The sequence below is a fragment of the Bidens hawaiensis genome, unplaced genomic scaffold (genome assembly GCF_021521415.1).
Source record: "Bidens hawaiensis isolate Kalapana, Puna unplaced genomic scaffold, B.hawaiensis_p1.1 tig00020344_1, whole genome shotgun sequence".
Lineage (NCBI taxonomy): Eukaryota > Viridiplantae > Streptophyta > Magnoliopsida > Asterales > Asteraceae > Bidens > Bidens hawaiensis.
In genome coordinates, this window is record NW_027493098.1 from 29,396 (window position 1) to 46,283 (window position 16,888).

The 16,888-nt window shown below is 34.5% G+C and overlaps 2 protein-coding genes across 2 annotated transcripts; both read left to right on the forward strand.

Annotated features, from left to right (window-relative positions):
- Positions 1-825: 825 nt before the first annotated feature.
- LOC143560516 (uncharacterized) lies at positions 826-13,920 on the forward strand. The gene is made up of 2 exons (XM_077048805.1): positions 826-1,303; positions 13,736-13,920. The coding sequence occupies exons 1-2, from the start codon at positions 826-828 to the stop codon at positions 13,918-13,920; spliced, it is 663 nt and encodes a 220-aa protein (XP_076904920.1).
- Positions 13,921-14,048: 128 nt separating this feature from the next.
- LOC143560505 (uncharacterized) lies at positions 14,049-14,637 on the forward strand. Its single transcript, XM_077048796.1, has 2 exons — positions 14,049-14,160; positions 14,288-14,637. Exons 1-2 carry the CDS (start codon positions 14,049-14,051, stop codon positions 14,635-14,637), a joined length of 462 nt encoding a protein of 153 aa, XP_076904911.1.
- Positions 14,638-16,888: the final 2,251 nt, after the last annotated feature.

Consider the following 16,888-nt stretch of genomic DNA (forward strand, 5'->3'; position numbering starts at 1 on the left):
TCCATGTTGTTGGTTAGCGGAAATCACCAATGACACTCGGATCTCGGATCTTAGTTTGTGTGGTTTATTTGCTTGAAGGTAGAAAGAAGAAAAAGAAGATGAGCATAGAGAACTTTTTTTCTTTCAAGTTGTGTGAATGAGTTATATTGAGTTATGGAGAAATGGGTTAAGTGGCCTTTATATAGGGTCCCCATTTCTTCAAAGTTTATATTTTAACCGTACTAAATAAACGTACCGAGTACGTAATACATCGACTAAAAGCTAACTAGAATGACATACACAATCCTAATAACAGTATAGAATGTTGGCCCTACATGAAGATTGCACTCAAGAGGATGGGAAGGGCTAAGGCGGTCGGCCTAGAAAACATACCCATCAAGGTGTGGAAGTGTCTGGGAGAAGAAGAAGCCATGTGGTTAACTACTTTGTTCAATATTATCCTCAAATCTGGTAAAAATGCCAGACCATTGGAGGAGCAGCTTTGTAGTCCCTATCTATAAGAATAAAGGAGACGCCTAATGTTGTGGTAACTACCGAGGAATCAAGCTACTAAGCCATACTATGAAGCTATGGGAAAGAGTGATTGAGGTTAGACTTAGACGGGAAACTCAGGTTACAGTAAACCAATTTGGCTTCATGCCGGGGCGTTCCACCACAGAGGCAATACACATCATAAGAATATTGATGGCAAAGTATAGGGAGAAGAAGCGAAACCTTCATATGGTGTTTATTGACCTAGAAAAGGCATACGACAGTGTGCCATGCCAAGTGCTTTGGGAATGCCTGGAGAGTAGAGGGGTCCCGAGGAAATGAATAGAGATAATTATGGATATGTATGCCAGAAGTGCTACAAGTGTTCGTGCGCCCGTGGGGGATACCGACCTCTTCCCCGTGGAGGTAGGCCTTCACCAAGGGTCAGCATTGAGTCTATTCCTTTTTGCAGTAGTCTTGGACGAGCTGTCAAAGTCGATTCAGGAGATACTCCCGTGGGGCATGATATTCGCAGACGATATTGTGTTAGTGGCTGAGAGAAAACAAGATCTTAACATGAGATTAGAAGAGTGGCGAACAGCCTTAGAGAGAAAAGGTTTAAGGATTAGCAGCTCTAAAACGGAGTACCTGCATTGTGATTTTGGTGGAGCAAATGACAATGAGGACATCCAGATTACCATTGAAGGGCAAGTGGTTCCACAGGTAACGAAGTTCAAGTATCTAGGATCGTTTGTCCAGAACGACGGGGAGTTAGACAGTGATGTGGCCCTTCGACTTCAGGTAGGATGGTGTAGATGGAGAGCAGCCACAGGTGTATTGTACGACAGGATATTCCCAACTAAACTAAAGGGAAAGTTCTATAGGGTCGCAGTTAGACCTGCAATGTTATATGGAACAGATTGTTGAGCCATCAAGAAGACACAAGCACGAAAGATGGAGGTAGCAGAGATGAGAATGCTACATTGGATGTGTGGGCACACAAGGTTAGACCGAATAAGAAACGGTATGTTTCGGGAGAGATTAGTGGTAGGCTGGTAGCTAACATATCAGAAAAAAATAAGAGAATGGAGATTGAGATGGTTTGGACATGTGAAGAGAATAAAGACAACAAATCCTTTAGATCTGTAGAAACATTACTACAAAGGGGAGAAGGGGTAGAGGCTGACCTAAATTGACTTGGGATGAAAGGATTAGGCATGATTTGCTAGAACTAAATCTCTTTGAGCACATGGTTGATGATTGGAATTCTTGGAGACGTAGAATTAAGGTTAATGACTTTTAGAAAGAAAGTAATACCTTAGGGCCTTCTCTTTACCTTATTTTTGGTCACACGTCACTATGTAGTTTCCTTTTTGTATGTTATGCTTATTATTATTATTCCAATATATCTATATACTATTATCATTATAATTACTAACTGTTATCATTAATTATATTACTGTTGAACTTTGATTGTCTCTTATATCCTCACATACAAATGATTTTTAGAGCTGAGGGTCTCTCTGGAAGCCATCTCTCTATGCTATTGGATAGAGGTACGGTGTGCCTACATCCCACCCTCACCAAACCCTACTTATAGCTCTGCTATTGGTGGTAGGGATGAGCAAAAATCGGTATGGTACCGATTCGATACCAAGGGTTTGAGTTTTCGGGACCAATACGGTACCGGTATGGAACGGTACGGTACCGGTATTTCCCGAATTTTACCTTAAATACCGGTACCGTCCCGGTACCGAACCAAACATTTCGGTACCGGTACCAAAAATTTGCGGTTTTCAGGATCGGGATTTTCGGTACCGGTACGGTACCGAGCTGATCCCTAATTGGTGGGATTTTTCACTGGGTATGATTGATTTAGTCTTATCAAGCATGCCTAGAATACTGCAATACCAAACTTATTGCAACTCCGCAAGTTCAATTTCATTTAGCTTTTAATGTTATTTTTAGTTGTAATTGTTTTTTTTTTTCCAAGTCTTGTAACTTTTTAGTAGAATGTTATTTTTTATTTTATATTTTATGTTTTTAATTTGAAAATAGTTTAGTTAATTTAATTAAAGATAAATAAAAAATGACTAAAGATGTAGTGAGATGCATTGCAAGTGTTGAAAGATGAATTGTGATAGTTTAGAGATTGTTGGCATCAAGGAGAAAGAGGGTGTTAAGATGGTGGGTTTATCGTAGTGAGCAATATTTTATTGTCAAAAAGGATTAAAAAATATTAATCATAAATAAAACATGATTATTAAATTAAAAATCATTACCATAAAACTACAAGCGGATTAAATTGCCTTAAATCATTCCAACAATTAACAATTGTGAATGTCAAACTATATTGCAACTCCTAATCGACGAGCTCGACATTCATAAATTGTTTTTGGTCAAGTCAATAGATCAGTTCATCATGGTGCATCAGGGGATCATGTTAACCTTTTCGATTCTTGTACGAAAATACCTCCGTTTAGCGGAACAGTATATCTTGACACATGCGAGTATGAAAACTGTTATGAATGTTTAATCAAAATTGAAGGTTGCAAATAGTCATAAGATCACTGTTGGCATCAACCCTCAGTATCACCAAATTTTTTTCTCTTTGAGTGCCAGGGCTCATGTGAACCACTACATAAGTCGCCCTGTTGTTGTTGTTTTGAGTCACATGGTTTTTTAGACTCTTAGTTGTAGGAGTATGTTCAAGATATAGATGAAGATGGTAGAAAATTGTGTATTTATCCTACCACTTTTTTAAATTAAATTTTATAGTTTTTAAATAACCCCAACAACTAGGGTGAATTAAATGTTCCAATGGTTAGTTGGGGGAGATTTTTTATCGGAACTATGCTCACTATGGACCGGCCGCATTCATATGCTTGATGAGGTGGGTGGCGTTCCCGGCGTCTCGCAGCAACCAACCTAGCAGGGTGATGCTCCCTCTCACGATACTATTACGGATGGCCGGATGGCCTTGGGGTGGAATGGGCACTCCTAATTTTTACCTAAAGTACTTAAAACATCAACCAATCATGTAGGAACATTCTTGATGGGTCGATTATCAATAGAAGTATATGCTTGATTAAAAATGTCTAAGATTGATGTTGTGTTCTGCAAAATATACTTCAAAAGGGCTTTTGATACAATCAATTGAAGCTTCCTAGATTTTGTGCTTGAAAAAAAAATGCAATTCCCACATATATGAAGACTTTGGATGAAGAGTTGCATATCTTCAGCAAGAACATCAGCATTCATTAATGAGGCGCCAATGAATAAATTTAAAGTGAAATAGGGGACCGATAAGAGGATTTGCTTCCACCATTACTCTTTATTATCGCTATAGAGGCTCTCCATGTGACAATATATAATGATGTAGATGTTGGTTTTATTCATGGTATTAAAACACCTAACAATGGCCCAATTATTTTGCATTTATTACATGTGGATGATGAGATTTTTATGGGTGAGTGATATTTGTCAATCTTTAATGATTTTGCTCGACTTATGAGATCCTTTACCTTTTGTCTTCTATGAAAGTATGTTTTCAAAAAATTAAAGCTTTAGTGAATTCATGTCAATAAAATAGGATAACATTTATATTAAGATGGCAAACGAATTCCTTTATGAATACTTAGTTCTTTTGATGGGCGCAAACATGTTTTTAGCAAAAATTTGGAAGTCCATTTTCCAAAGAGTTTCAAGTAAGTTATCTTCTTGAGAATCAAAGTCCTTAACCTTTGGAGGTAAATGACACTATCAAAAGGTCATCTTGGGCAAATTTCTCATATGCATTCTCGCTATTTTAAAATACCATGTAATGTTATTAGTACACTTGAGGCATATAAGGAGAAATGTCCTATGGGGTGGGTGCTCACAAAACCGCAATATCCCTTGAAAAACTTGGGATAAATTACTTGCACCGAATGGAAAAGGGGGTTATGGTGAGGGTAGTATCGATGCAGTGACCATGGCATTGTTAACCAAATGGGAGTGGAGATTTAAATGCTAGTGAAGTTGGAAGTCTATAAAGGGAGACAAAGCAATTCATGTAGGTAAATGATCTAGACAATCTAACCCTTGAAAGGGTTATTTCAGGCCATGGGAGCAAATTGTAAACCCGAAAGACCATCTAAATTCCTATTATATATTGATTGTTGTGTAACACGTGTTGATCAGTTCTTCACGTATGTAATGGAAAAACATGAATGTTATGATAAACCTACAACTAAAACATACCTGTTACAGCAGAGAGAGTAGCCATGGCTGATGAGAATCCTCTTGTCGACATGATAGTCAGCTTGGTCGAGTTCCCCTTTAGGATTTATGTTATTGATGGGGATTAAGGTTCTTGAGGAACCGAATATGGAGAGATAGGGGTCACGAATTTCTTAATGTGAGAGTTAGGTTTTTCTTATGATGTTAATTAATCTCTTTCATGTATTTATATACATCCAAGGGGAAACCCTTGATTAGCAAGTAATGGTAATATGGTCCATCAACAATTACCTAGCTATTATAATAATAAGGTATAATTTAATTATTTTGATCTATTATTATATAAATGATAATGATGGCCATACATAAATATATATATATATATCCATATATTTATTCTTACATTCTCCCACTTGGCCGAATAATCATTTATTATGAGCGTTAGATTAGTCTGCAGATTTTAACACTCATTTTAGCTTTAAACTCAAACTGGAGCAAAGAGATACAGTCATTGAATTGAACATCAGCTCAAGACCCCCATTAATCATACTGAAGTCCTTGTTTAAAACCTAAGTAGTTATGATCAAAAATTTTATAAATAAGCCCTTCAAATATTTGATTTGTATATTAATTTGTCTATATGTCATAACGCATGCAGAACATATTAGGAGACATACAAAATCAAAACTGGTGAGGAAAATTAATAATTAGTCAATTAAAATTAGTATTCATATAACGATATACTATTATACATGGTCATAAACAATCACGTCATTATTATAAGCGCTTTCATAAGACTTATGGGCAATAGACCTTTAGTTATAGGATCCTTAAGCATATCACGAAATGTATTCTATATGAGAATTTAGTTTCCTCAATTCGTTCATAAATGAATAATTTATTTCATATCGAAATTTAATGCAGCACCTATCGAACTGTTAATGTTTGAAAAAACATGGTAGCTAACTTTATCACAATAAGTCTTCAATACATAATTTATATGGAGTTAATAAACTTATGAGTCCAGTGATAAATTTTCAACAACATTTATTGACAGTTGTGTTGAGATTTAATCAACATACTATGTCGTTAAAATTTAGATTGTTGTTATCAGTTCATTATGACTCCTCCATGAGATGTAATGTAGCTCTTAAATATTATAAGCTACTTGAACAACAATGATGATCCTCAAAGAAATCTTTTGTAATATGGGAAAGATTCTTTGATGATTTATTCCCTCTTGAATATAACCTTTAATAATCAATCGTGCTTCTTAGTGTCTTAACATTTGTATTAGGATTTAGTTTAGTTATGAACACTCTTAGGTGATTCAACCAAATTCCAAACGTTATTCTGACTTTATAGAATTTAATTTAGATTGCTAATGATAGCTTTATTCCATTCAAAAGATTGATTGATATTAATGGCTTAATTAGAAGATGTAGGATCAATAAACTTTTCATCATCCATTTCAACTTTAGTTAAGGAGGTTATATAATCATCAAAGTTAGTAGGTTTTTAAAACCTAGATGACCACCTGAATTAATTATTGGGTTTATTAGAAGTTTCGGTTTTTATGGATTAGCTCTTGTTTAGGTTGCTATCATTTTCAGGATTCTAAGTGTATAAGAGTTGGTGCAGTATAGTGTACAAGAGGTGTAATCGGAGTTAAATTTGGAGTAAAATTTAATGACTCTTCCCCCCCCCCCCACCCCGCTTTTTGTACTTCTGATAAGTCATTTTAGGGACTGTTACTGCTCCCACTAGCCTTAGAAACCATTAGGAAATTGGCATGCTTAGGGTCAATATTTAAAGACCAATAGATTCTAATGGAGAAACTAGTCGTTGTAGTTTCTCTTGTTTTGAGGATTACTTTAGTTATGATAAGAAATCTGATTATGCCCATATTTAAGTACCAATGAAACTTTTGTAAGAGTATTGTTGAATTCTAAGGAGATAAGTTATGATGAAACAATTTTGTGTTGGAGCAATGTCTTGTACAAGAGGTGTAATTGAGTTAATATCAAGTTTTGAGTTAATATCAAGTTTTCATCCCCACCTCTTGCAAATCTTACAAGTTATGATTAAGACACTTAATGCTCCCACTGATCTTCGAATCTCTTTGAAAGCTACATGAGAAGTTTCAATGATGTACGTGACATAGGAACATTTCATTCATATACTAGACTTGGTTTGACTTCCTTAACGTCCATATGTCATAAGAAACTTAGGGACCTATTTAGAAGGAAGCATGTTAAGTATATATGAATGGATCTCCTTAAGACCGTGGACTAGAGAAGTCAGATTAGATACAAGTAAATAGTCGTTAAATGATAACTTATGTCTGAATATTCCATTTGGAATAAGTTCCATGAATGTCAGTGAAATATAACTTTGGGTGGACCCATACTTATTCCTTAAGCCTAGTAAGGTTTATGGCATCTAACATATGATTTTAAAATCACTTAGAATGAGATTAGATGAAAAAATCATCCTCATCAACCATGTCATGATTTCTCATGAAATTTTGGTTTCAATGGATGAAGTTTATAGGTCTCATTTGTCTTTTGTTAAGTTCACATTTGCATGATAAGAAAAGTTATGAAAGTTTATAGTATCATCTAGTTCTATCCAAATACTGATAACGAATAATATATGAGAGTTTAATGTAAGATTGACTTTATGTTGGCTATGCAAACCTCAAAACTGTCATAACGCAGCTTAAGTATTGATACTAAATTCTGATTAAAAACCAGAATTCATAAGGTATCCTAAAGCATAACTAGAACAGTTTATTATGGTTTATGATAACCTGAACATTTAATTTTGTCACCAACACTCATGTTAGTTATTCGTTGTTTTTTTTTATTTGTAAGAAAACATATAAAGAACTAGAATCAACCTATCATGTATTAATTGGAATATAGAATTAGCAGACTTAAATATTATGAATATGTGACTACTGATTTTAGCCAACAGTTCTTTTAAATTATGGAAAATCTCATTGCTTATGCCTAGTAAAATAACATATATATGCAGTGAGGCTTCTCTTTAGAGAACTTAAAACTAGAGGTTATACTTGTATTTTGTCTATGAACCTTTGAATTGTCCTCTTTTAGGTTTTAGTGGTGGTTAGTTGAATAACATCTTATTTTCCAGCACTAGATATTTCTTTTCTTGTACATATGTTGCTGATCAACACACTCATTTTTCTTTGGTACTTCAGAGTGTTATAGTTGATTCTTAAGGTATCAAATTGTACTTTTGAAAAATTTAGTTTATAATTTACTGGAAAAATACTTATTTTCATGTTTAAGTCTTTAATTTTATGGGTCATGATATTGTACATTATGATGCATTCAATAATGTCATTTAACCTTATAGTTAGAATTTAGAAGAAATGCATGTATCTTAGGAGTTATTTTGATTATTTTCTAGATATTAGATTAGTTTTAGGGAAAACTAAATCTAGAATAACTCTATTTGATAGCATGAGTTTATTAATTATCATAAGAGATATTATGTTTGACTCATTTCATTTATCATGCTCTAGTTTCTTCTTTATTGCTATTATTAGAAGGAGCAATTTGATGGTCATGTCTTGAGAAATAATAAAAAATGAGAAGAGCTAAAAGTTAATGAAACTCTTTATGAGGCAAAACATATTGGGTTTAAAATTAGAGTGGATGATTTGGATGAGAGTAATTTCTAGGAAGAAAATTATAGTGAGTAATGCAATGGGATATTTAAAGTAAGATAGATTAATTAAAATGATCATTAGATTAATGAAGGATCATTAATTGTGAGGATCATTATATTTTGTTGAAGATGTGATATGTCTATTGTTAACATCAAACTAATAGACAAATTAAATTAAAAGTTCTACTTAAATAAAAAATAAATCACCTTTGGGCATAATTAAAATTTATTTAAGTATATGGGCAAAACAATTGTAACACATCACATTTGGGCAGAAGTGAGAATCATTTTAATTATGCACGAGTTAGTTTTGCTTTATTTAAATGTAACTCATCATCTTTGGGCAGAAGCGATACATTTAAATCATGTTAAGCGAAACTAATACGGCTTGTATTAAGACTTGAATGATATGTTAGGTGTAATGCATCACCTTTGGGCAGAAGTTTACATCAACAATTTATTCAAGCTTAAGCCTTTCCATATTTTGTAAAATTAATCCATATATATTTATATTTTAAGTGTCTTACAAAACATTAGTTAATTAATAGCAAACCATCTGTTACTGCGGATCGAACTCCGTGGTGAGTTCGTTGGGCAGCGCGCCCCTGCCTAGGGTTCGGGGCGGGAGCCCGAAGAAATTTTTTGTGTTTTCGGTCTTATGAGATCTCGAAAATTATGAGTTCTCGGTTAACACTTGAGTTTTCGGTTTTAGGAGATCTCGAAAATTATGAGTTCTCGGTTAACACTTGAGTTTTCGGTTTTAGGAGATCTCGAAAATTATGAGTTCTCGGTTAACCCTTGAGTTTTCGGTTTTATGAGATCTCGAAAATTATTAGTTCTCGGTTAACACTTGAGTTTTTCGGTTTTTATTGGGTTTTCAATTTTATGAGATCTCGATTTTAATGAGATCTTGGTTTTTAATGAGATCTCGGTTTTAACCAAGATTTCGGTTATAATGAGATCTTCGATTTTAACCAAATTTCGGTGAACACTCAAATCCAAATTATTTAGGGTACTAATATTTTGGATCAAATTCTTTAGGGATTAATTTTATCTCTAAGATTTATTTAATTTTTGAAATTTATATTTTCCATAATTATTCAAAAATTAAAATCTTTGAAGATTTATTTATTCAATTATTTTAGGAAAAACACAATCATAATTCGAATTTTAACCAAAATATGTAATATTTTTGAAAAACCCATGATGAACACGAAGAACACCACCGAAAAACGATAAAATTTTTAATAGGTTTTTAATGTGAAATTAGTTATAAGATTGTTTTTAAACAATTTATATATAACCAGATTTTCAATAAGTTCATAAGAATTTAATGATAATAAAAAACAAAATTCGGGTTTATCAGATTTTAGTTCATGTCTTCCTGTTTAGATCCAAATTTAGGGAAAATATAAAGAACTGATTAATCAACATCGCTCTGATACCATATGTTGATCAGTTCTTCACGTATGTAATGGAAAAACATAAATGTTATGATAAACCTACAACTAAAACATACCTGTTACAGCAGAGAGAGTAGCCATGGCTGATGAGAATCCTCTTGTTGACATGATAATCAGCTTGGTCGAGTTCCCCTTTAGGATGTATGTTATTGATGGGGATTAAGGTTCTTGAGGAACCGAATATGGAGAGATAGGGGTCACAAATTTCTTAATGTGAGAGTTAGGTTTTTCTTATGATGTTAATTAATCTCTTCCATGTATTTATATACACCCAAGAGGAAACCCTTGATTAGCAAGTAATGGTAATATGGTCCATCAACAATTACCTAGCTAATATAATAATAAGGTATAATTTAATTATTTTGATCTATTATTATATAAATAATAATGATGGTCATACATAAATATATATATCCATATATTTATTCTTACAACACAATCTAACACACATAATACATTTTATTCTATTATAGCTCATACATAGCCGGGAAAGTAGTATTAACAACCACGTACCCTGCTAATTAAAAAAATAATTGAATTTCCAAAACCCACAACACATTTCAAAAGTGCTTTGATTCGTATGTTCAAGATCCACCTACCGTGTTACACAACAATCAATATCTAAAAGAAATTCAGATGGTGTTAGGATGTAAGACCCCGAATTCCGGGAATCCTACAGTTGGTATTCATACAAAATACTTATAAAAATACTTAAACTTGAAAACAGTTCATTTCATTAAAACAACCAATTCAGAGTATAATTCAGCGGAAAACCAAAATTAATAAAATAAGTTCCCAAAACCCGGGAATTATGCCTAAAACCAATTTAAATGTATTTGATAAAACTTTTAAAAAGAAATGTTCAATATTTAAATCTTCCATCTACGTATGCCCTTCACCGTCCAAGTAGCTTCGTGCATGTCCAAACGGTAAGGCATCCTCCTCCTAACCTGAAACTCACACTAACATGCACACAAAGTCAGCTTGAGCTGAGTGTGTTCAAGTTTTAATAAATAAAATCAATAATAATGATCATAATAGTCATTCCAAGAGTTATAAAATAAACGGGATATAACAGTTAGGCCATCATCAACAATAAGTAACCATCCTTATATATATATATATATATATATATCTATAAACATCCTTATAATCATATATAAACATCCTTATAATTATATATAAACATCCGTATAATTATATCCCTACATATATTTCATCCAAGTAATAACATTAGGGTCGAGCACACGTACAACCCAAACAGTAAGATCTCATCCAAGCAATAACATCAGGGTCGAGCACACGTACAACCCAAACACGTAACATCTCATCCAACGTATGCAAACACGAAGTAGGCATACGTAAACATCCGTAGTCGATAACGACTACTAAACATCGCCAAATATTGGCCATACAATAATACATACATACATACGATAATATCATCTCAAGGCCTACCCTATACAACTAAGCCCATATAAAATAGTTTAAACATTTCATCAATCAAAATCGCTTAGGTGTGCATGCTAGCCCAAAAACTTAAAAAGAGTAAAAAGGGGCATTATGAACTCACCTGACACAAGGCACGATTTCACCACAAGCTAGAGGACTCCTAAGTATTCCCAAAACTCAAACACCTGCCGGTTTACATTCAAACATTACTAATGACATCGAAAGGACTCGTTTATCCTATGAGACGTTCTAACATGGTTCGAGTTACCTAAAGCCTCGACCTCATCAAACTCGATCATAACAGCCCCCGGGGCCTTACATACACCAACACGACCCTTAGATACCCCCGGGAATAAAGAATTTTCGAATTATCCCCGGAAGCACTAGGTGATACTAACACGCGCGTTTAAGAGTCGTTTAGGCAATTAACATCCAACTCAGACCCGTGTGGACCCAATATGATAATTTCGCAGCCAAAAAGTCCACACGACACTACACGAGTCAAATGGGTCGGTAACTAGCAAGTACAACGCACCAACTATTCAATAAACGCAATTGCGCGTTGTACCGACCTATTTGAGTAACCGACGACCAATTCAGCCCCAATACCCATAAAAATCATTTTCCAACAGTCCATACATTAACCCGAAACTATCCAAACTGAATTGGTCATTCGTTACATCATCCCTCGCGTTAAACGCAACAAAACACAATTCTAGCCAACCGAAAACAATCTTTCAAACTACAACTAGTTGACCAATCAAATGAACACCAATGGATATGATTTTTAAGTATGATATACTAGACATACCTAGGAGGATTTTGGTGCAAAAACCTCAATCAAAACAGTCCCGGAAAGGTTAGAATTGACAGCCACCCGGTAAGCCTACAACACGAAATTTAACGATCAATACGCGTGATATAATGATCAATTAAGGTGTAAAAGACTTGGGGAAACATAGAACTAACCTTGAATTGATGTTTCGGACCTTAACTTGGCTTCAAAAAAAGAAAACGAAAGGGTGGGGCTGCTACCTTGCTGCCGATCGACCTAAGGGAAAGGGGGGGGGGGGTTTAGGGTTTTATGATTTGTGTTATAATTATAAAATATTTCATCTTAGCCCCTCCAAGTTGAATGATATGGCAACTTGAAAGAAAAGTTCAGTGATTTAACGTACCGGGATGACGAGAAAGCTTCCGAGAAATGTCGGTTAAATCCCGAGAATTATACATACTTTACAAGCTTTAAATCTTTAAACCGAAAATTAACGGGCGTTACATAGGAACATACCTTTTTCAAAGATCAATATGTTAGTGAACTATACAAACCTGTACTATCATGTTAAATTTATTTGAAAGGTGGCATAGATATAAACAAAAAGAAAAAGAACAGGAGACCATATTGACTAGAAAAGATGGCCAAGAACGAAACGACTATTACAAATATATTAAAGGATTCACCATCCACTCCGTTCAAGTAACACGACACTTACTAGAACGAATATAATACCAAACAAAAAAAAAAGAAAAGAAAAAGATAGCTACACTTACTAGAACGAATATAATACCAAACAAAAAAAAAAGAAAAGAAGAAGATAGCTGAGCAATATGGTCAACGATTACTAAGATGGTATTTGTTTTTTAAGTAAGATATATAAACTTGTTCAAATCGGGTAAAATTTACGATTACTAACATGGTATTTGTTTGTTAAGTAAGATAGTTGAGCAATATTGTCAACGATTACTAAGATGTTTCACAGCAAACATCATGAAATCCACATTAACAATATAGTAGTTTAAACAGTGTTTGCATATGTGTTATTGGTATTGTACGTATTTACAAGTTCTTAAAATAGTTAAACGATCTTTAATACTTCAAAAAATAACCTACATAGAATAAAATAAAAATGTATATTAGTTTTTATGGCACTAAATCCTTAAATTGGCCAGTTTTTTTTAACGCCCATGTGCAATTGATTGTTAGGGACTTCGAAAGGTTTACCATCAGCATATGACTCACCTTACTCAAGTTTGAATCCCCCTTACATAGTGCTGACATGTTGCCCATATTTCAAAGCATGCATATGAGCCGGAATTCAAACTAGAACGCTACCTCAATCAACTCAGTTAGTCAGTTGTATGTAAATTAGTTAAAATTATAATTAATACTTAGACCCCTCGCTATGGGGCACGGTGGGCGCCGTACACCACCACGGGGCGCGGAGGGGATGGCCGGCGCGGAAGAGAGGGGTGGTGGGGGCCCACTAACAGCTATTTGACCGTTTTAATAAAAAAAATCATATAAATATCACTCAATCTCTATAAACATCTCATTCACCTCTTTAAACTTTTTCAAACTTTCTCCAAAAATATATCTTCCGAATCATCTTCGACACCCGACTACTACTCCGATGTCGACGTTATTTCAGATTCGGATTCAGGGGATGAAGCGATATTTAGTGCTATTCGAGAGGCTGCTGGACTCTTAGTCGAGCTTTACGAAAGCTCACAACCACGAACAAGACGACCTCACCTTCAACGGGATCGTGTAGATGCTCATGACAGGTTGATGAAAGATTATGTTTCGCCGGACGCGAATTTTGATTCGGAATGATTTTGGCGGTGTTTTCGGATGAGTCGCCAACTATTTTTACGAATAGTTGGTGATTTAGAACGCGATTACGCATTTTTCCAACAACGGGAGGACGTGAGAAGTAAACCGGGATTTTCTCCGACGCAAAAATGCACGCGGCAATTCGTCAACTAGCGTACGGGACTATGAGCGACGCCATGGAAGAGTATTTACATATGTCGGAGACAGTGGGTCGTGAAACGCTTCGCACGTTCTACGAATGTGAGTATTATTATTTTAATTTTTTATTTCAAAACCTTAATATTTTGAGTGTAAATTTTATAAACTTTGTTAAAATTAGGTATTCCTCAATTATAATACTATATCATAAAAATAAATATTTGAGGAGGCCGACTCAAAGCGACGTACAAAAAATATACAAGGTGCATCAACAAAGACATGATTTTCCCGGGATTTTTAGTGGTTTCGATTGCGCCACACACTGGCCTTGGAAAGCCTACCCAGTTGCTTGGCAAGGTCAATATCATCGGGGTGATCATGATGGCCCAACAATTATGCTTGAGGCGGTTGCATCATTTGATCTTTGGATATGACATGTGTTTTTGTGGGATGTCCGGTGCAAACAATGACGTGGCTGTGATAAATGTGTCCCCTATTTCTGACCGCCTCATAGACGGAGTTGAACTCAACACCTCATTTTCCATGAAGATGTCAACTATGAATACGGATATTATTTAGTCGACGGTATTTAACCGAAGTGGGTCACGTTGGTTCTTAGCTTTACGTGCCCGATTGACGATAGACGTCAGTATTTCAAGAAAAACCACGAGTCGGCCAGAAATTAAGGACATCGAAAGGGCATTCGGGGTATTAAAGAAACATTGGTCTATCATTAGACAACCGGCTCGCTTTCACCAAATGGATAAGTTAAGAAACATAATGTACACTTGCATTATCTTGCATATATGATATTGGAGGACTCGGGTAGAGCAATTTACCAAGGCGAGAACAACAATGAGCCAGAGTCGATCTTAATACTAAACGAAGATGAGAAACTTGCTAATTTATTAAGAACACGAAGAATGAAAACGAATTTCAACCTTCGATCGGATTTGGTTGAACATCTTTGGAGTAACAAGCAACATGACAGCAACGACAACGACTAAAAATAGTTGTAATTTTTTTAGTTTTTATTTATATGTTTTTGTATTTAATTTAGTTTCTTTTTATTATTATTGTATTTTATATTATTATTGTATTATATATTATTGTGTTGGTTTTTTTGTTTTATGAAAAAAAAGGTTGGACTTCGATGCCCCTCACCATAGAGGGCATTATAGGTTGGGGCTTCGATGCCTCCAGTGCCCACGTGGCGCTGACGTGGTATGTTGGGAAATTTCTGCAAACAAGTATCTTTGGATATCTTAGAGTCGTGTAAACACTATCAAATCAAAATTATTTGTGGTTCCTAAATATTTTAACCGGATGAAACTCAGATTTGAGATCAAGAATCAAGTATGAATTTTATGTGTTTTATGATGAACCAGAGATGTTATCGTATGATCAAATAATGTTATATTAGGGTTTGATGCAAGGACACTGTTTGCAATTATCATAAAACTGAAAATACGCTCATGTTAGTTTTATTAAATTTTGTAACAAAAATTAATTAAATTAATTTTCTAATACGATTTTAATAAAGCAACATGTGTCCGAAATAAAAAATTTCCAAGCTGACTTGGCAGCTCGACCCCAGCCAGGGGAGCTCTTGGACCCTGTCAGAGATTGCCGTCCCTTAGACCCAACCAGGGACGCTGCCCCCAAACCCCCACCAAGGGGGTGTTGCCCCTTTAGAACCCCCATGACTTAGGGGCTCCCCTAAGTACCAATAGGATTATAAATTATAATAAGATCAAATAAGTGTGTACCCCAAACTCTACTTATTTAGATTCATATTAGCTTGATCAACAAGTTAATTCCTAATTACACTAAAATCACTAACATAACACTGTAGAGGGGCTTCAATGCCCCCATCATAAAAAAAAAAGTCTTAGTATCAAATAATTAAAGTTAGGTATATCGGATGAGAGATCACTATCCAATGTTCAAACATGCATGTTATATTCTTAGACAATGGTCTCACTTGAACATAATATCTTTTGATATATGGACTTTGCCGACTCCCCGGTCGACATCATATGTCTCGTACTTCCAACGTTATGTGCGTCCAACTTGAGGGGCAAAATGTTTTTGCTTCAATGATTGCAATTTTGGAGTTTGTAATAATTTGATAATAAATGTCACATTTTAATCAGGTAGACAAAGAAATCACATACGAGAAAATAAAACTGTCACTCGTTTGTAAACATCGTTATTGCAAATATAGGATTTTATTCGTGATTTAACACCAACGATAAATATATGGTTAATGTTTTTTTTTTCTTTTTTGTTGCATGTAATAACTTGAATATATAAAATAAAGTATAAATAACGAACGATTTGAAAAGACAAAACATTTAGTGACATTATTGGTTTTCTAATGTTTTTTATTTATTTAGGTTATCAATATTTTTTAATGACTTTATAAAATGAACAATTGCAACAGTGTTTGACATAATTTCTAACTTAATAGGCCTCGTCACGTGTAGGTGATGGCGTTGGACCTTTTGGGCCCATCGGATTCATTAATATGTAATGGGTTTATGGGGTTGCAACTATGGTTTTATTATATTTGGCAATCTTGATTAGCAAGTTAGGTTAGTCTATATACCGAGTTATGGTTAGGCATTATAGATTGTGAAGATGATGCAATCAAGTTACGGTTCATCATGAGATACGCGAGTTATATTTCCTCTATAATATATTGAGAGTTATTCAATATTTATTTTGTGTGTTTTACGTTTTGGTGAGCTATTTCAATTCGTCCTTGAAATAGTACATCCAACTTTTTAGATTTGATTTGTTGTTGTTATAATGAGTTTTGATTACG